The sequence below is a fragment of the Podarcis cretensis genome (genome assembly GCF_951804945.1).
Source record: "Podarcis cretensis genome assembly, chromosome: 18".
Classification (NCBI taxonomy): Eukaryota; Metazoa; Chordata; class Lepidosauria; order Squamata; family Lacertidae; genus Podarcis; species Podarcis cretensis.
Window position 1 is genome coordinate 3,616,052 of NC_137188.1, and position 21,081 is coordinate 3,637,132.

Below are 21,081 nucleotides of genomic sequence, written 5' to 3' on the forward strand. Positions count from 1 at the left end.
GCATGCAACGACAGGAAGAAGAATGTTTTATGTTCAAAAATGGAAAGAGGATGAGGTCTCAAAGAAGGAAGAATGGCTTATTAAAATGATGGCAAAGCTAGTAACAAAAATTTAAAGATCAAAATGAATCGTTCCTTGAGGACTGGAAAACTTTTTGTAGAATATCTGAAGAAGTATTGCGATTGCATGAAAACGCAATCAGGATTTGAAATATGAGCAACGGCAGAAAGATGTTAAGGCTAATAATTTAGGATGCAGATATATATGGAGGTAAAATATGCAGCATCAAAGGATTAACACAGAACATTGAGGAGGGGTGATCGGGAGCCAATGGATAAACGAAACTTATTGTTGATGGTAAAGTATGCAAATATTTGAAACTAAATCAAAAAAATTTTTTAGAGAAAAATACTAAGAGAGATTAAAATTACCCCATATTTCTAAGAATCTGGCTAGGCTTGTCTAAACAGGAATATTTTCAGCAGACACCAAAAAAGCTGCTTTAACATCCCTAGGCATCTGGAAGGGCTAAAGTCCACCCCATTGGGGAAGGTGGGGTTGAGAAGGGAGATGGGGAACAACTCACCTGAGGTAGCCAAAGGTGGCATCTTTCCACCGGCGGCACTGCTAATGCCGTTATGAGAACTAGCACCATATTGTTTTTCAAGTGTCGAAAAGGAGTCTCGGATCTGGTGGACGGGGCTGGGGGTGCTTCTCTGGAGGGATGAGGGGGGAAACGGGAAAGAGAGAGAGAGAAAAGAGAGAGAGAGAAGGGTTGGTTGAGCTTCTGCAGAGGAAACAGACTTTAGACTGCTGCTCCTGTTAAAAGTGGCTGGACCGCTGGGCAGGCAAGCAAGCGACTGCAAAGAGCGTTAGTCACAGAATCATAGAGTTGGAAGGGACCCCCAAGGGTCATCTAATCCAGCCCCCCTGCCACGCGTGGATTCTCGTCCAAAGGGGTTAGGAGAGACGCTGCTGATCAACACCAATTGAAGCAGCTGCTTTCACCCCAAGGGATGGGCCAGTTCAGCTCAGTGGCTCCTGCTCTGACTGGCAGCAGCACCCCACATATCCCAAACATAGGAAGGGTCTGCATTTCAATTTTTTTTAAAAGAAACAATGGCAGTGGGAGATTGCAGTGATCCCACTGCTCACCTCCTGCCAACTGAAGCCTTGGAGACTGCGGCCATTGAACCCATCACCTTCCACCGACTGAGCTGTTATCAACCATAATTTAACGTGGTACTTTTCACTGTACAAACTACGGCGGTGAACCTGCAGCCCTCCAGAGGTTGTTGGACGCACAACTCCATTCAGCTCCAGGCAGTGTGGCCAAAGTTAGTAAGGATAGGAGTTGTGGTCCACTTTCTAGAGGGTACCATGTTTGTGTGCCACCAACACACCAGCCGCTCTGGGCGGCCTCCAACTCTTCTTGGCGGCGGCGGGGGGGGGCACATTGCTCCATGTATTATGCATCCCTGCCCCCCTGTTAGACATGCCTTCACTCAGCTCAGATTTCAAACGATGCCTACTGAATATCTGGCTGGGAGACGGACAGCCTCTGTACATGTGGATCAGGGCCTGTTGAGGATCTTGCACGTTACATTCTATATTGTCCATTGTTATGATTCACCCAGAGCTAAATTTATCTTCCCTTTTCAGATTGCCTTAGAAGGTCAACTGGACGACTTGAAAATTAAATGGCTGTTGGCGCATTTTGATAAGCGCATCCGTTATAGGGTGGCATCATTCGCACCAGAGTCAAGAAAATTAAGGGCAACCTTTCTGGACAGCGCAAATGCCAACCCCAGGGATGCTGACCAGAAGGAAAGCTGTTAAAATTCTGGACATTGTCAATTTGTTCTGGTCTGGTGCATGTAATGTTTTTTGTTCTGTAGTTGTGTTATCTGTGCTTATATTGTATTGTGATGGCCATTGGCTATAAACAATAAAATCTACTGCCATTGGAGGGAATACCTCCATTTAGAAGAGGCATCCCCTCCTGGGAGCAAAAAACTCAGCTTCTTAGATTAGGGTGGGGAAGACTGGCTGCCAAGGGACCACAACTCCCATCAGCCAGCATGGCCAATGGTCAGCGACAAGATGAGGAGAGTTACGAGTCCAACAATGTTGGGGAAGGCACACAGATCTTCCTTTCACTTCCAAGCCCTGTGTTCTGCTCTCTAGACCAGGGTTTCCCAAACTTGTTGGACTACAGCTCCCATCATCCCTAGCTAAGAAAGACCAGTGGTCAGGGATGATGGGAACTGTAGTCTCCCAAACTTGGGTCTCCAGCTGTTTTTGAACTACTACAACTCCCATCAAACCTAGCTAGTAGGACCCATGGGCAGGGATGATGGGAATTGCAGTCCAAGAAACAGCTGGAGAACCCCTGTTCTAGATGAAGCCAGGGAGCAGAACGCAGAGGCAGCTCTCTGGGACCCATGAGGACTAACAGAGTGGCATTTTTTGTTTTTTAAGAAGGGGGTTGGGGTAAGAAAAGGGAAGGGAATTTCTCAGGAATCTGTGCCACGCATCTGATGAATTGTTCTCCCTTCTGTAATACTGGGAGGGAGTTCTCAAGGAGTCAAAACTTTGGGTCATGACTTCTTTGAGTGCAACCTGCACAGAAAGGACCATCCTAGGCTACTTTGCTCCTTTAGGAGGAAAGGTCAAAGGAAAAGTACAGTGGTGCCCCGCAAGACGAATGCCTCGCAAGACGGAAAACCCGCTAGACGAAAGGGTTTTCCATTTTGGAGGCGCTTCGCAAAACGAATTTCCCTATGGGCTTGCTTCGCAAGACGAAAATGTCTTGCGAGTTCCTGCGGGGGTTTTTTTCCTCCCCCCCCTTTTTCTAAGCCGCTAAGCCGCTTATCAGCTGATCCGCTAAGCCGCTAATAGCGCTAATCCGCTAAGCCGTCAATGGGCTTGCTTCGCAAGACGAAAAAACCGCTAGACGAAGAGACTCGCGGAACGGATTAATTTCGTCTTGCGAGGCACCACTGTACCTGGAAAATATATATAGATATAAATATTGACAAGCAAGTCAATAAGCGAGTTAGCAGCCAAGATCCTCTCCTGTGTTCAAAGACTTTGTAGCATCTGGATAGCTCAGTTGGTTAGACCATGGTGCTGATAACGCCAAGGTTGCAGGTTCAATCCCCGTATCGGGCACCTTCATATTCCTGCATTGCGGGGGGTTGGACTGGACTGGATGATCCTCAGGGTCCCTTCCAACTCTGCAGTTCTACGATTCTAAGAGGATAATCCCAAATCCAAGTTGTATCTCACGCTTTCATCTATTGTACCATAAGCACGCCTGCATTTCATCATGCTGTTATTTCTAAGAAGTGCACATTACGATCCTCAGCGTTCCTATTCCGTTTTCGACGGGTCTGCGACCGCATAGCAATCAATCAGCTGCATCGGATTCCTGGTTTTCAGATGCCAGAGGGGTAGGGCGGGAAGAGAGGACGAAAGCAGCTAAGAGCTGGAGCTATCCGTAGGGTTTGCAACTTAAAAGATGCTGTTGGGAGCTCATCAGATTTGCTTTTTTATAGCAAGGGGTGAGGAGGAGGAGGAGGAGGAGGAGGAAGAGGAGGAGATGGGGAAAGCACCCTTACTCACCACCTTCTCAATACGGCTAGGTAGGACTACGCTGGCCAGGGGGATACTAACGGGGAGTTTATTGGGTTGCACTGTGCTCAAAGGAATGCTGATGGGAAGGCTGGTGATGGTCTCCCCGTTACTCGCGGACGTCCTCTCTCGCAAAGCCTGCAGACACACAAAAAAGCAGAGAAGGCCAAAATAATGCAGCGCGCCCCCCCCCTTTCGCCTTCCGAGCCGAGAAGCTCTCAAAAGGACGCTTAGCGGAAGGAGAGCACGAAGCGCTTGCAAGCAATTCCCCACCCCAACAAATATTCTTAAAAAGACACGGACAAGAGGTCAACTGCATCAGCCAGCCAACATACACACAAACACACACACTTTGCCGTTTCGGTCACAAACAGGGGTCCATTTAACCACGGCGGCCTTGGAAATGGGGAATATTACACCTGTGTCTGTTTTTGCTAAGATAAACAGACAAGCGCCAGCAATGTCGTTTTGGTTCCCCCATTCACAAATGTTTGAGGCCGGACTTTGGAAACCAGGGCTGATTGCCGCTTGGCGCTTCTGACACATTTAAGAAAGGGACAGTTCCGGGGGGGGGGGGGGAGAGAAATGCATTCCACACCCCACTGAGACCAGACAACAGAACAGGCACGTACTACTTGTGACACTGCAAGAGAGAAAACGCTGCATCAAACAGACCCAAGTCTAACCTCCAGAGTCGTGTAAAATGTATTTTAACATACAGCACTCTCAATCTGGGCACTTTATTATGCGGTGTGGGTTTTTCAGGTCCTCTTTGGCTCGGGACACAACCTGCATTTCCCCATCAGTATGCTCTGAGCATAACCGACCAATGTCTCCCGTTGGCACAGAGATTTCCTCTTGTGCAATGGGACCCCCCCCCCCAATTCCATCCTGTGGAGTTACTTCAAATCTGCTCTAAAGGGTTGGGGGAAACCCCAGAACTGAATTAGAGGGCACAAAGGGGGTGGGGGAAGAGTCCCTTCGCACAAGCAGAAATCCTTGCACTGAAGGGAGATTTACTTAGCATTGGATACAGCCCACAACTTACTCGGCGTTGGATATGTGGGATAACCAGCCACAAGTAACCAACATGCTTAAGTCTAATGGATGCATGAAGGGGTTAATACTAAAAAGCAATCTATCCTGCCAGGCTTAGCTATGTCACTTCCTTTACCTTGGGAGGAAACAGGTAATTCAAGCCTATTGTTTTCCCCACCTCCAGTCTACCTGAGAAGCTCAGTATGTGATGAAGCATGAGCTGGTTGCTCCAGCTCAACCGCATGGCTCTCACCAGCCACTCTTGAGTTCCTATACCAATAATCTTGGAGCTTTGACTGCTTTATAACTAAGCTAAGTTTTACTACGCCTGTGCAATGTTTCTGACCAATGTATGGAAAAGCACATGAACTGGAGCTTTGAAGCATTTGTGAGTAAACCAATCTTTAACTTACCAAACCTGTGGCTTTTTCATCTACGCTGGGGGAAGAGGGAAATTTTGGAAGGGCATATTTTAAAGGTCTAACAGCTTATATTTCCACCCTTCACTCTTCTGTATATTTTGTGACTTTTAATCTCTACTGGGGTTCTTGCCCTGAGACCTCCGGGTATAGGATGGTATATAAATTCAATAAATAATCAAAATAATCTCTCACCAAAGAGTACTTGCTCCAAATTTGGATCTTCACATTAGTAATTATATATATTCCGATGGAAACAACCCATAGTTCACTTAGCATTGACTAAGGTTCACTTAACATTTGGTACAGCTCAGTTCCCCCCCCCAAAAAAAAAAAACCACCACACACCACACAGTTGAATACTCCCGGGAAGTCAACCTTATAGAAGCTGCGCCTGGAGGCTCAGGGACCGCCCCCCTTGCGGCTTCCTTACCTTCTCATTGGCTACTGACAAAGCTGCTGGAGAAGGGGGCTGGGGTTCCTGAGGGCTCATCTTCAGGCCGTTTGGCATCGCAGGGCTTGAAAAGGTGAGGACGTTCTCTTTCACGTGCTCAGTCCTGCCAAAAGGAAATAATAATAATAATTATTTATTATTTATACCCTGCCCATTTGGCTGGGTTTCCCCAGCCACTCTGGACGGCTTCCAACAGAATATTAAAATACAATAAATATTAAAAATACATTAAAATGTCACATTAAAAGCTTCCCTAAACAGGGCTGCCTTCAGATGTCTTCTAAAAGTCTGGTAGTTGTTTTTCTCTTTGACATCTGGTGGGAGGGCGTTCCACAGGGCGGGCGCCACTACCAAGAAGGCCCTCTGCCTGGTTCCCTGTAACTTGGCTTCTTGCAGTGAGGGAACTGCCAGAAGGCCCTCGGCGCTGGACCTCAGTGTCCTGGCAGAACGATGGGGGTGGAGATGCTCCTTCAGGTATACTGGACCGAGGCCATTTAGGGCTTTAAAGGTCAGCACCAAAACTTTGAATTGTGCTTGGAAAATAAAATAAACAGGATGCAAGAGTTCTGAAGGTTTCCCCATTGCCAATGGAAAGCATTCATCGTTTGTTAAGAGAGACATCCTGCCTTTCATCACGACATATCCCAAGCAGTGTTCAAAATTCAACAGGTGCCAGGCGCTTTTTGCACCTGGCTGTCGGTCACTTGTGACCAAGAGAAGATGCCTGGGTGCCAGGATGGTGCCTGACCTCTCCCCCATCTGGGGATCCTTGGATTTGGACCTGTTTTCACACACTAAGGTCCCATCCTGTAGAATTCCATCAGTTATATTTTATCTGCACAACTGGAATGAATTTCTGGAACCAAAATGCTTTCTCTGTGCAGCCTGAGCAGGAGCAGTGAAGAGCGTTATAGCGAACTGTTGTCGCTTGTCTTTGCTTCCCCCACTGCCCTGCTCAGACTTGGGAAGAATATTCCTATGTTATGAATGGTCCGTGTCACCATTAAGAAAAAAGTGGTCAGAAAAAGCCAGTAGATATGCAAACTGTCCCTGGATCAAGGGACTTTTATTCTTTAAGTTCTCAAAGTTCTTAACCTGGCTCAAGGTTGTCCTCTGAACTAGACAGATGTTTAACTGAGAATCAGTCACAGTCAGTCCACCCTTTGAAAAATAAGACTTTCTAGGCGTCTTGCCCCCAAATGGCAAATAGGCATTCCATTTTGGTGACTGTAACCTTGGTTTAAGTAGCCATTTGGTGCCTGGCTTATATATATTATGTTTTTATATGTGTTGGAAGCCCCTCCGAGTGGCTGGGGCAACCCAGTCAGATGGGTGGGGTACAAATATTATTATTAATTATTATCATTATCATTATTATTTACTACTACTACTAGATTAGATATGGGGAAACCTGGAGCCCTCCAGATGTTCCTGGATGTCAGGGAACTGCCATCGGAGCCAGAGGAGGAGGGAGGGCTCCAGAGGGATGCCGGAGAGCATCCCAGGAGGGAGAGAGGCAGCCCATCTGCAGGGGAAGGAAATCAGCGTAGCACCAGTGGAGAAGGGGGAATCGGTGAGGAGGCTCTTGGACTCCTCGCCGGAGACCAGCGGGGAGAGCACGGGTCCTCCGCTGCCCACACCCTCTCTGCGCAGAAGACTTCCGCGCAGGGAGAGTAGGCGGAGACTTGGCGTCAAAGAACTTCTTTGCTGGAAGAAGTTCAAGAAATGCCCACTGACAGATTCTGCCAGCGATTGAGACAGCCACGGGTGAGTGGCTGTCCGGACAGAAAGGGTTCACCCAGGTAACTCAGCCAGGTGTGGCGACGACTTACGCATGAGCAACCCCTAGAACCATTACACTGGACTCCTAGCAGTCAGCATGGCCAATGGCCAGGGATGAAGGGATGTTGGCACCTAGTGCCATCCGGGTTTCGAGCACGCAGGCTCCACACCAACCGTGGCATATCAGTGTTTAGCAGTATCTGATGGGGAAACACAAACCCTTCCTCCAAAGCCCTGGTTGCGTCAAAGAAGGCAGCCAGAACCTGGAACACGGAAGAAGGGGCCAGCTTGTTTCCTCCCTCTCTGGAGGGCAGGACTCGAACCCATGGCTTCAGGTTACAAGGAAGGCGATTGCGACTCAACATCAGGAAGAGACATTCTCAGCAGGGGAACGGTCTCCCTCGGGAGGTTGCCGACTCTGCTTCCTTGGGGGCTTTCAAGCAGAGGTCGGATGGCCATCTGCCAGGGAAGCTTTAGCATTGCAGGGGGTGGGCCTAGATGACCCTTGGGGTCCCCTTCCAGCTCTACAGTTCTATGATTCTATGAACTGGCAAGTGAGAGAGAGAGAGCACCTCCTTCTGTCCGTGGTACTTGGCAAAGTGCAGTCTGCATGGAGCAAGCGGGAGGAGGGAGCTGTCCCCAAAGGACCCCTCGCTCCCCCCCCCCGCCCCTCTGCTGCCGACCCCTCTCTCACCTCGGGTGGTTCTCAGCGGGCGCTGCTTTGCCGCTGCCCACATGGTCCTGGTTCAGATGCCTGCGGAGGGCGATCTTGGCCGGGGAGAAGCGGGTGTAATCCGGCAAGGACAAGCTAGAGGCCTTGTCCGGCTTCTGCCTGCCACTGTGGCTGGGTGTGCAGGGGACTATGTCTTGGTCCAGGTGGGAAGCCGGGTACTGGGGGGTGCCCTGCTTGGAGGAGGAGGATGAGGAGGACGACGAGGAGGCCGGGCGGCCAAGAGCGGCGTGGATCTCGTAGGGCGTGGCGTGGCCGTTCATGGACAGCTCGGGGCTCATGCCGTTCAGGTGGGGGCCAGTGGGGAACTTGGAGCACTCCAGCTCGGGGTGGAAGGTGCTGTGATCGGGCTCCGCCTCTCGGCTCGGGTGGCGCTTGTGGCGTGGGTGGGCGAGCGAGTCGTCGGGAGGCATGTAGGACTTCAGCTGCAGCAGCTCCTGCTGCCGCTGACTCTTCTCGAGCTCCACGATGCTGATCTGTAAAAAGAAAAAATGGGGAGGGTGGAAATCGGGAAGTTTATGTGCAATGCACAAATTGGTTACGCCTGGGTTGGGGCGTCTTCCAACACTCTGGGGTCCTATCATTCCACGAAACCCTACCTGCAGCTCCAAGCAATGCTTCTGTTTCTCAGAGATCTGGTTTTTCAGTGCTTGCTTTTCCTTGAGCAGATTCTCCAGCGACAGCATCGACCAGTCCAGCTTCAGCTCTTCGCACCTGGCCTTCAGCTAGGATATGGGGGAGACAGACAAGGAGGGTGAGTTTGGACGTGAGCCACCCCAGCCCCCAGCCCCCAGCCCCTGGGACTCCCGTTGGGGAGGACGCACCAGCTGCAAACTCTGGTTCCTGAGCTCGCCATTGTCTTTCTCCAGCTGCTTGGTCTGCTCCTTCAGCTGCTGGTTGTGAGCAGAGATCTCCTTCTGGGCCTGGATAAGGTCGTTGTACGTCAGTGCCTTAACACCCAGCTAGGTTGGTGGGGGGACAGAACATGGTTAGACCTCCACCCAGCATCATCCCGGTGACATAAAACAGGGAGCATCAGTTTGAAAGCAGGGAGGAAGTTCAGGAAAACAAAAAAGAACGGCTTGTCTTCTCCTCGTGCCCCTTTCCATGCCAACTCAGGAAGCCATGACCCTGTTGCTGCAGCTGCTACAGAGACCACCCAGCCCACTGTGTTACAGTCTCCCCTTTTCTGGGCTGATGGTCTTGAGCATAACCTTGGGGGGCTTGCCTGGAGGGACTCAGGATTACATCTTTATTGCTTCGTGGTGGTAACTATCCCTCTGTTTGGTAAACGTATGCTTCACTGTTGCAAGCCGCCCTGGGGCTGTACAGTGAAAGAAGCTAAATCTGACCCAGGCAGATTTACTGTATTTTTCGCTCCATAAGACATACTTTTTTCCTCCTAAAAAGTAAGGGGAAATGTGAGTGGGTCTTATGGAGCGAATGGTGCTGCGCAGAGAGGGAGAGCTGCGCAGTGCCCCTTCAGCGAAGCGCCTCTCCTGTGAAGCGGGAGGAGGAACGGAGCCCATTCTGTTCCTCCTCCTGCTTCGCTGAAGGGGCGCTGCGCAGCTCTCCCTCTCTGTTCCTCCTATGTTCCTCCCTTCTGTTCCTCCTCCCGCTTTGCAGGAGAGGCGCTGCGCAGAGACAGTGGCCAGCACTGTGGCCACACAGTGGCCAGCTTGATGCCTGTGGGAAGCCCATAAGGACATGAGCATCATAGCACCTCTCAAAACTAGGTGCATCTTATGGTCAGGTGCGTCTTATAGAGCAAAAAATACGGTGGTGTGTCTAAAATTGTCCCGTCCCGATTGATATCAGGACCAATGCATGGGGCAGGGCGCTCTTCAGATCTGAACTTTTTGCACAGAGATAGGGAGGGGATAACGATCTGGGATGTGGGGGCCCCTGTAGAGCTTGCGCAAAGACCACTGCACTGTGACTCCAGGCTAGACATGGTGTGTGCAATCTAGATGTGGCCTGAAGGGAAAGAGAAAAAAAAAAAAACCAGCTGCAAGGAAGATCAGCTATGCTATGGGCATGGATAAGAGGGAAATCAACCCATTAAGCAGAGGACTTGGAAAAAGTGGGGAAAGTAGAGATGGAATGTAGAATGGTCCAGACCTGACAGCCAGAGGCCTTGGGAGAAGTGAGACAGAGGGTTTTACGCATGTGATATGCCAGATTAATAAACAGTCAGGTGCAGAAAGCACATCCATGGCGACGAGAGATATATCAGTTAATGTCTGAATGTAAGGCGTTGGAGGATAGTAATGACTGGATAATCATGTGTAGTTACAATCTAGCTATAACATGGAGGGCCTCCTTCGAGAGCCTTCTGGCAGTTCCCTCACGGCAAGGATACAGGGAACAAGGCAGAGGGCCTTCTCGGTGGTGGCACCCTCCCTGTGGAATGCCCTTCCTTCAGATATCAAGGGGAAAAAACACCTACACAACTTTCTGGATATATCTGAAGGCAGCTGTGTATAGGGAAGCTTTTTAATGTTTGATGTTTTGTTATCTTTTTATATAGGCTGGAAGCCGCCCAGAGTGGCTGGGGTATAATAAATATTAATACAGTGGGGCCTCGCAAGATGAAAAGAATCCGTTCCGCGATTCTCTTCGTCTAGCGGTTTTTTCGTCTTGCGAAGCAAGCCCATTAGCGGCTTAGCGGATTAGCACTATTAGCGGATTAGCGGCTTTTAGAGGCTTATCAGCTTAGCGGATAAGCGGATAAGTGGCTTAGAAAAAGGGGGGGGAGGGGAAAAAAGTCGGAAAAACTCGCAAGACATTTTCGTCTTGCGAAGCAAGCCCATAGGTAATTCGTTTTGCAAAGCGCCTCCAAAACGGAAAACCCTTTCGTCTAGCGGGTTTTTCGTCTTGCGAGGCATTCGTCTTGCGGGGCACCATTGTACAGTGGTACCACGGGTTACAAACACTTCGGGTTACAGACTCCGCTAACTCGGAAGTGGTACCTTGGGTGCCTCAGGATGAGAACAGAAATCGTGTGGCGGCAGCGGGAGGCCCCATTAGCTAAAGTGGTACCTCAGGTTAAAAACGGACCTCCGGAACGAATTAAGTTCGTAACCAGAGGTACCACTGTAAATAAGAACAACAACACTACATGCTCTGCAGAGGGCATTCTCTGTCTCTCTCCCCCCTCTGCCCCGCCCGCCAGACCACTCCCCACTCCTACCTCATCCAGTTTCTGCTGGAACAACCGCTTGATTTCTTCCTTCTGAGCCTGGCAGTGAGTAAACAACTGTTGGGCCTTCCCCAGAAGTTGAGTATTCTTCTCCTAGAACAGTAGCAGGAACAGGAGAGGGTGGGAACACAGCAAGGTTAACAGGTGCACACAGCACATTATCCAGTGTAAATAAATGGTACAAAAAGGGATTTGTAAATAGATAAAGCAATACTGCATGTGAAATGAACCTTTTTACAAACATGAGTTGTAAGGCACAGTTGTAGGACAATTACAGTTTCTCCAAACATCTCAAATTACCCGTATTTTTCGCTCTATAAGACGCACCAGACCACAAGACGCACCTAGTTTTTGGAGGAGGAAAACAAGAAAAAAAATATTCTGAATCTCAAAAGCCAGAACAGCAAGAGGGATCGCTGCGCAGTGGAAGCAGCAATCCCTCTTGCTGTTCTGGCTTCTGGGATAGCGGCACAGTCTGCATTCGCTCCATAAGACACACACACATTTCCCCTTACTTTTTAGGAGGGAAAAAGTGAGTCTTATAGAGCAAAAAATACGGTATTTACGTTCCTTCTTTTGCATTCTGTTTCAAGCTTCAATGGTAAGAAAACTGAGAACTGCTGCAAGGCGGCAGCTGTAGATTCCATTACAGCCTCTCGCTTTACTTTTCAAAACTGTGCTAATTATATCTTCCGCAAGAGTTTAAATCAACAGAGCTTTGTTGCTTCTCAGGGCCAAGGGTTGAGTTCCAAATTCCAAAAGGGGCGATTGCATTTCTACTCAGAAAAACTCCCTGATCAGGCTTACAAGGAAGATCCTACACAGCTGCCGAAAGGAAGTTTGTTTCCTTTACCTTTTCCTGTTCCAGTAGCTGCTGAAGGTTCGCTTTATACTGAGGAGTCTTCATGTACGTCATGAACTGCATGTACTGGATCTTGAACGAATCTGCGTTCAGACCAGAGGAGATGGAGAACAGAAGAACATCGTCAACGACAGCCTTGCATTCAGGACCAGCCTCCCCCATCCCTGTCTCAGTAGAACAGCGGTCCAGACTCCTTTAAATGAGCTGGCGACTCAGAGACAGCTGCAGCTCCTATTTAAGCGCTCAGTCCGAGGACCTCTGGTGCTGAAACAATATCTGAGCTCCCTTTATATGGAATCTCTAGCCTGAGCCCTATATGAGCTGTCCATGGTGCTACTGAAGATAGAGTCACAGGTCCTATTCAAGTCCCCCAAGGGCTGGTGCTGAAACAATATTTGAGCTCCGCCTGAAGCCTCCATGGAGCTGTCCAGGGTGCTGATGAAGTCTCACACTTCCTTGTTTGCACAAACCTGAACACACCCACACCCTCCCACACCAACCATGTGGGTTGGCCTGCTCATCAAGGAGGGGGGAAGCCCTCTTACCTAGCAGCTTCTGGAGTGCAGGCGGGGTGGGGGTCACCAACAGTTGGTTTGACGAATGCCGCTGCACTTTAGGAGGTAGTTGGTAATACGGACTACGAGGTGACCTGTAAGCATCTGAAAGGGAGATGACGCAAGGCATTAAGTTTCTCACTTTGCTTTAGAAGCCCCACCTAAGGAAAACAGGAGGTTGTGGATTTGTGGCGACGAAACAGGCTGGGAGATGGCTTGAACCACAAGTGGAGGAAAGATGTGGTTGAATACAGTCAAACACTGGTGAGGGCTCATCACCAAGCCTACCTATGAAGCCGTAAATGGCTCAGGACTGCTAGCCACTCAGGGAACAGGACACACACAATATGTGGGGGGGAAATGTGAAGCAGCCAATGCTACTCTAGATTCCTGCAGCCCCCCGTTAACTCTGCCAGCTCAGCTCTCCCCTGACTCCTGCAGGGGGCAGCGAATCACAAGATCAGGGTGTGGGGAATCCGTGAAACCAGCCAATGCCTCTACCTAGCTCCACCCTTATTTCAGACACTGAGATGCATCAGTATATCACAATGTTGAAAACCAGCTCCATCCTTATTCCAGACATCATGATATATCGGAATATTGTGATGTTTAGCTGGTGATATATCGCGGTGCTGAAGGCCAGCCCTAGTAGGAGCAAAATCCAATTGCACATTTAAGGAAAGTAACACCTTTTAAACTAGTATTATTCTGTGAACTGCCCTGAGACCTTGGGGTATAGGGTAGTATATAAATTCAATTAATTAATAATGGCCCACACCACAACGTGAAGGGTGGCGGGTCGCCAGCTAACACCAAACCACTTGGCAGCTCACCCTGAGGAGAAGACGAGCAGGCCTGCGAAACAGTCTGAGCGTGGAGGAGCTCCAGGGCCGTCTGGTTCCTCTTGGGCTTCCGCTCTGAGCTCACAATGTTCATCTTCTTGGGGCGCCCACGCTTCCTGCCGGCCATTTTCCTCCCCTTCTTGCTCAGCTTCTTCTTGCGGGCTTTGGACGGAGATGGCTTTTTGATGGCGTTGGCCCCAGGGGCCGCCTCTTCTTCAGCACCATAGTCCTTTGTTCAACAAACAGATAAATAAGAGGACACGAAACCCAAGAAAAGCAGAGGCCCTCCCTCGAGAAGTTGCCCAAGGGCTCTCTGTTGCTCCCAGAGGCATGAGGACTAGTGTCTTGTGGTATACTTATGGGAAGGGCTGGTTACTGGGGGGAGGTGCTTGTTTGCCTGTACTTCCGATTTCAAATTATTATTTTTTAAAAAACAACAACACCTTGTTTGAAAAGACTATTTAAAGAAATATTACAGTATGATGAACTCACGGCTGGATTTGAGCTATGAGCAACAGAAGTAAGTAGATTATAATATTGTAGTTGTGATTTGATAGATAGAAGGAGCAATAGAAGGGGAGAAACAACAACATGGAAAACAGGGTGGGAACAAAAATAAGAGAAAAGCTTTGATTGTATATGTTAAGAATGTTGAAACTTAATACAGTGGTGCCCCGCAAGACGAATGCCTCGCAAGACGAAAAACTCACTAGACGAAAGAGTTTTCCGTTTTTTGAGGTGCTTCGCAAGACGAATTTCCCTATGGGCTTGCTTCGCAAGACGAAAAGTCTTGCGAGTTTGTTTCCTTTTTCTTAAAGGCGCTGAGCCGCTAAGCGCCACTAAGCCGCTAAGCCATTAATAGCCGCTAAGCCGCTAATAGCCGTGCTTCGCAAGACGAAAAAACCGCAAGACGAAGAGACTCGCAGAACGGATTAATTTCGTCTTGCGAGGCACCACTGTAAAATATAATTGAGGTGGGGGTTGGAAGGTTTGTTTAAAGAAATGTCATGTTGTAGATGTTGGGATCCCCCCAGCACCACCCAGAAACATGCTGCCCCTCTGGTGTGTGCCTGAGCCTGGCTTTTAGGAAACTGCAACTGTCCACACACAGCAGATCATTTGTGGGATCAGACCTTGGTCTCTTGGGCCTTTGTTGGCGTGGTGGTGTTGCTCTTGCTTTCTCGTTGCTGGCGACGTCTAGCTGCCTCTTGTTCCTCCTGTGTAGTGTAAACATTGAGAGTGTGAGCACGGAGAAGGCTGGGGGGCGGGGAGAGAAAAGACAGGAAAATGCCCCCCTCCTTCCAAACAATAAGAGGTGGAGGACACACAGGAAAAATGTGTCATTTCTCCTCTTGAAAATGGGCAACTCCACCGTGCGTGAAAATGTGAGCCTATCTCCCCACAGCTTTTCCAACATAGTGCACTGGAGGATTTGAAACAGACATTGGATAGTCAACCCATCAGGAACTATTTAACTGTGATTCCTGCATCAGAGGAGTTGGACTAGATCAGGGCTTTGCACACTTTGTTCTCCAGCTGTTTTGGAACTACAATTCCCATCACCCCTGACCACTGGTCCTGCTAGCCAGGGATGATGGGAGTCGTGGTCCAACAACAGCTGGAGACCCGAGTGTGGGAAACACTGGCCCAGATGATTCCTTAGGGTCTCCTCCAGCTCCATGATTCCATGCATACCAGCCACAGGAGAAGAGTGCTCAAAGAGGGCTTTCGCACCCGCGTTACGTGTCTCGGAGAGGCTGTGCTACTCTGAAGCTTCCACGACTGCAGTTAGGCTTAAAAAGTAAAACGGCTATTGTTAAGCCACTTACCCTGAGTTTTGGATTTTTGAGACTAGAGAAGTAGTTTTCAAGCTAAATAGCAACGACAAGAAAAATAGATCAGTATAATAAATAATTGAATAAACCTCCTCAGATGTTCCAGGTGTTTCAAAGGAGCATTCAGGCATCGTCTCCCTAAAAACTGCACCAAGAACCTGTCCTTAAAATATCATCACACCAGCATTGGCTCTTTTAGCGACTTGGGACCAACAAAATGAGAAGTCTTGTTTATTTTTTCCTACGAAATTTATGTAGGGCTTGATTGTAAAAAAGCAAAAGCAAAAAAAAAACACCCCACCACTCTCAAAATAGTTTACAGAAAGCAGCGTCTAAGAAGCGGACAGAACTTGTGTTGATGGACCACAATCACAGTGCAATGACTGAACAACGGGAAACTGCAGACACTGTGTTCTTGGGAACCGCAAGCGACAAACAGTCAGGGTGGTGGGGGGGACGGGGGACTTGCCACCTAAAACCACCAAAGATAAAAGGTTGCAATCCAACTAAATAAATAAATGCAAAAGAGAGGCGTCAGGGTCCTAACGCAGAGCACCCAGGAACTTTGGGTCCCTTCCAGCTTGACAATTCCATAATTCTAATTCTCTGCGGAAGGTGGTTTGTGGATTTCTCTTGCTGCTGCCCACCCCACCACCCCTTTTATTTTTATTGTATATATTTATTAAATCTATATGCTTCCCTTCATCAAAGATCTCTGGGCAGTTCACAGAATGAAATACAAAACACAAGTAAATAATTAAACCAAAACAACAAAACAGTAACACCCCCTTTCCTGATCCCACCATGAACACAAATGCACAACATGAAAACCGGTTTTGGGCTGAACGTTGATTCTTGGTATAACAGAGTAGGGTCAATAGCATTGGCTGAGAAACTAACATGCCAGGTGAGAGGGGCAAAGGGCAAACGCAATCCATATTCCTTTTATAATATATGGCAAAGGTTTACTGAATACATAAATTGTTCAGACTTTGGCAGGAATCCACCCAGCACTCATGGGGAAATGTGGTGTGATCTCTTAAAGAGTAATCAAATGAAACTTTTAACACGTGGGCATGCTGAAAGCCTGTTTTTTACTGTTGTAACTGTTACTTTCCCAAAAAATTATCTTCTGTACCATGAAAATAAATATTTTGTTTTTAAAATGCACAATAAAATTAGGCTGATGATGCTCACCGCCATTTGCAAACAAATTAATACACAAACTTAACACACACACCCTCACGGACAGCCCCCCTCCCACCCACCCACTGCCCTGTGTGCAGCTACTCACTATGGTCCGATCGATAGTATGCAGGTAGTAAGAAACAGGTTTCCCAGTCCATGAGACAGACCCTTTGAGTGGTGACAGTTCTACGACTCTCATAATAGTGCCGATATCTTTTGGGGGAGGAGAAAGATGGGAGAGGGTTAAAGAGGAAACAGGAGCGCCAGCCATGGAGCACATTTCAGAGTCACACCCCACCATTCGTGCGGTTTCACTAGGGAACTCATTCCCACAGGAGCCAGGAGTGGACAGCAACTTAGACGGCTTTCAAGGAGGACTGGGGGGCAAATTGACGGGGGGAGAAGGCTGCCAAGACACAATGGCCGGAAGCAGTGCGTGCTTCTGAATATCAGCTGCAGTAGAAGGCGAGAGAGCTCTTGGGCTGGGCTCCTGCTTGCTGGGTTCCCACAGGCGTCTCGCTGCAAGAACAGGATGCTGGACAAGAATTGGCCTGATCCCGCAAGCTCTTCTTATGTTCTTTAAAAAAAACAAAAGCCTGTTTCCATACACCCAAGATTGGGCATCTCTAGGTGTGGCTGAGCAGAAGGTCAACGGTCAGGGATGCTGCGATTTGAGACACAGGGCTTCCCAAATGAGGGCCTCCAGTTGTTTTGGGACTACAATTCCCATCATCCCTGACCACTGGTCTTGCTAGCTAGGGATGATGGGAGTTGTAGTACCAAAACAACTGGAGGCCCAAGTTGGGGGAACCCTGTCCTGACAACATCTGGCAGAGGGATCAGAGTCACACAGAATTTTCCTGTCCCGACCTAAGAATTAGCATTGGTTGCAGTATCATTCCCTCTTGAGAAGACGGAATGCCTTTTCTTAGAGCAGAGATGGGGAACCTGCGTCCCTCCAAGTATTGTCATTCTAGGAATGCCTCTATTTAGAACAGGCGTCCCTTCCTGGGAATAGAGATGCCTCTTCTTAGATGATGGGAGTTCTGTTAGGATTTCACCCCTCCCTAGGCTGCAGTTATAGGATTGTTGGACCACGTGTCTGTATGTAATGCATTTCAGCTGCTGATTGTTAGAGCTATATAAGAGGAAAGGGAGATACTCTGTTTGCTCCCTTCCTCCCACTGTTCTCTCACAGTGATGTTTTGTTTCAGCGTTCTCTCCAAGGAAGAGAGAGAAAGAGGAGCCCTGTTTACTTTGTACTGTTGTGTTTGATTTCGTTGCAATAAATAAGGATTAGATGTTACACCCCAAAGCTAACGCTTCTATTTTGGACTCTGCTAGCCGTGTGCTCATGTCCCTGGAGGATATGGGTCACATCAATGTGACGGGAGACTGGAGTGATGAATCCCGGGTGACGCTGCACTGGGGGAAGGCACAAGGCCTCGGCATTATCTTCCAACAAGTTCAAGCCCAGGAACATCCGAGGGAGGAGGCACAAAGGCTGCACACCCAGCTCCTCACGCTCAGTTCAAAACCTAACACACTTTTAAAATAGGGAGAGAGAGAGAGAGAGAGAGAGAGAGAGAGAGAGAGATTAATCTTACCACTCAAGTTTCGACTGTTTATTCTAAAGTTCAATGGTGCAAAAGGTTTCGAGGATACAATCTGGCCACCTGTCAGGGGAAAAAGCAGGAGCAGAGCCCCCTCGTTAGTTACCCTAAAGCAGTGGAAAGGGCACGGGTCAAATTTGTGCCTTCTTATGTCAAAAAGGCAAGACCTTAGGAATCTCTCCTTTCCCCCAATCACTGTTCCTTGCTAACGTAAAATCAAAAAGCACAGGCAAACAAAAGGCAGGGAACATAAATCAAAAGTAAACAAACCACAGAGAGAATGCATTTGGCCAAGAAACTGAAGAGTTGGCCCTCTCTCCCTGCGGTGTAGGAACAGGTGGACTCTGGCTACTGCAGAGGCAAAAACTTGCAATGACACATTTCCCTGCCATCGGGTGGGATTCCACTCCTTACGGGTCAATTTCAGATATGTGCCACACTCTCTTCCCCCCCTAAATTGCAAAACAAAAAAACAAAAAAAGGCTTTTCGTGCTGTACTGATTCTTCTACATTATCTGCTCTCTGTTAATTTCGGAAACACGGTATTGCTACTGCCGCTCTGCCACCTCTAATCATGTTTTCCCTCTTTCTTTTCTGCCTGCACTTTTGATTTCGTGTTAATAACCATTTTGACAATCTTACCATCAGGGAGGTTCATGAGCGCTGCACGTAAACCGTCTTAACTCCCCCCCCCCCGACTCACCAAGTTGCATGGGTGGTTGTATATGAATTGTGGACATTAGGAGTTCGGCCTTGACATCTTAAGATAAGGGATCCCCTACCCACCCCAAATAACCTCTGAAGTGATTTACAGGGCTCAAGAAAGCTTCCCTAATGCCTCATATTAATTGTTTCCTTTTAGGTCACAGGCTAATTGCTCTCTTTACCGAGGGCAGAGAAGGGCGAGCAGAGCCCGGTGGCGTTCTGCAGCAGCGCCGCCCCCCCAGCCTAGTGAACCATATTCACCAATTAAGTGTACTTGCGGTCTTTTTTAAAAACAACAACAGCACAGGTAAATACAGCAACACAGAGGACATGAACACTTGCCACATCTAAAGCTAGACCTTTTGTCTGAAGAGCTGAATGAGGGAGAGGAAGAGCAAAAAAGGGGAACAAAAAAACATTGTGAAAGCTTTTAAGCAATAAATCTTGGAGCAGACGAACCACAGGCACACACAGGCACACACATGAACATTCAGATCAGCCCTAGTAAACTGGGCCCAGCCCTAGCTGCAGCTGCTTCTGGTAAAATCTCACTGGCGTGAGAGCAGTGTTTGAAATTAGCCAGGCGCCTTTTGCTCCTGGCTTTCGACCACCTGCAACCAAGTGAACATGCCTGGGTGCCACAATGGTGCCTGGTATCTCCACCATCTGAGGTGCATGCCTGGGGATCACTGGAACAGGATTGTAATTCCCCATCCTGTAGAATTCCATTCTTAAGGAAATCAGTGCTCACTGGAAGGAGTGCTCACTGGAAAGACAGATCGTGAAGCTGAGGCTCCAATACTTTGGCCACCTCATGAGAAGAGAAGACTCTCTGGAAAAGACCCTGATGTTGGGAAAGATGGAGGGCGCAAGGAGAAGGGGACGACAGAGGACGAGATGGTGGGACAGTGTTCTAACTGCTGGAAGCAAACTGCTGGAAGTAAACAAGCAAATTGGTCGTCGTCCCCCCCCCCCCCATATGTAGGTGCTGGACTTGTAAGAAAGCCGAGGGTATTTTGGGATAGGATATATGATGAGATAAAAAAAGATGAGACGAGATGGTTGGATAGTGTTCTCGAAGCTACCAACATGAGTTTGACCAAACTGTGGGAGGCAGTGGAAGACAGGAGTGCCTGGCGTGCTCTGGTCCATGGGGTCATGAAGAGTCGGACACGACTAAACGATTAAACAACAACAACAACAACATCCTATAGAATTCTATGCATTGTATTTCATCTGCACAATCAGACAGAATTTCTGGAACCAAAATGCTTTCTCTCTGCAGCCTGAGCTGGAGCAGCCACCACTAAGAGAAAGAGGCCAATAGATATGTGGACTGTCCCTGGATCAAGTGACTTTTCTTCTTCAAATTCTCAAAGCTCTTAACCTGGCTCAAGGTTGTCCTCTGAACTAGCCAGGTGCTTAACTGATAATCAATCGCAGTCAGTCCTTCATTCGGAAAATAAGACTTTAGAGCCGTCTTGCCCCAAAAGGGGTAACTAGGCATTGCATTTTGGCAACTGTAATCTTGGTTTCAGGAGCCACTTGGCACCTAGCTTTTTTTATCAGAGTTTCCAACACTGCGTCAGAGGGAGATTTATTCTGGATGCCGATTTGTATATTTAAAAAAAATGCCAGCCAAATGCAGCCTTCTGCTTTTTGTTACATCAATCTTCCTATATTATTCTTCCAGATGGGTTAATAGTCATCTTGGTTTTTTTAGTTGTATAGCTATGGTATTTTTCTATTACTCGGTCATATCACTAGAGAGAAAAACATTGTCACAGATCTGCCAGAATGTGTAATATTGTGATATACAGTGGTACCTCGGGTTACATACGCTTCAGGTTACATACGCTTCAGGTTACATACGCTTCAGGTTACATACGCTTCAGGTTACAGACTCCGCTAACCCAGAAATAGTGCTTCAGGTTAAGAACTTTGCTTCAGGATGAGAACAGAAATTGCACAGCGGCAGCGGGAGGCCCCATTAGCTAAAGTGGTGCTTCAGGTTAAGAACAGTTTCAGGTTAAGAACAGACCTCCGGAACAAATTAAGTACTTAACCCGAGGTACCACTGTATGTACTTAAAAATTGGCATTTTTGGTTTTAATACAGGGTGAGTCTTTTAAAAGAGGCCCCGTGGGACATGTATAATCAGTACCCACGGGGTGTCTTTTAAAGGACTCACCCTATATAAGATTCAGTTAAAAATTGCACA

The 21,081-nt window shown here is 48.2% G+C and overlaps 1 protein-coding gene across 5 annotated transcripts in view; it reads right to left on the bottom strand.

Moving 5' to 3' along the window:
• DOT1L (DOT1 like histone lysine methyltransferase) overlaps positions 1 to 21,081 on the bottom strand; it is a 78,931-nt gene that overhangs the window by 17,191 nt on the left and 40,659 nt on the right. For 4 of the 5 annotated variants that reach the window (XM_079960414.1, XM_079960413.1, XM_079960417.1 and 1 more), the window contains exons 10-23: positions 18,150 to 18,218; positions 16,649 to 16,755; positions 15,349 to 15,390; positions 14,653 to 14,736; positions 13,511 to 13,748; positions 12,669 to 12,782; positions 12,115 to 12,206; positions 11,253 to 11,354; positions 8,884 to 9,021; positions 8,659 to 8,784; positions 8,024 to 8,535; positions 5,527 to 5,650; positions 3,628 to 3,774; positions 587 to 716 (exon numbers count right to left, since the gene is read on the bottom strand). In XM_079960414.1, the coding sequence (XP_079816540.1) occupies positions 587 to 716; positions 3,628 to 3,774; positions 5,527 to 5,650; positions 8,024 to 8,535; positions 8,659 to 8,784; positions 8,884 to 9,021; positions 11,253 to 11,354; positions 12,115 to 12,206; positions 12,669 to 12,782; positions 13,511 to 13,748; positions 14,653 to 14,736; positions 15,349 to 15,390; positions 16,649 to 16,755; positions 18,150 to 18,218 (2,025 nt within the window). The remainder of the gene's footprint in view (positions 1 to 586; positions 717 to 3,627; positions 3,775 to 5,526; positions 5,651 to 8,023; positions 8,536 to 8,658; positions 8,785 to 8,883; positions 9,022 to 11,252; positions 11,355 to 12,114; positions 12,207 to 12,668; positions 12,783 to 13,510; positions 13,749 to 14,652; positions 14,737 to 15,348; positions 15,391 to 16,648; positions 16,756 to 18,149; positions 18,219 to 21,081) is intronic. The other variant, XM_079960415.1, reaches the window with a different exon arrangement.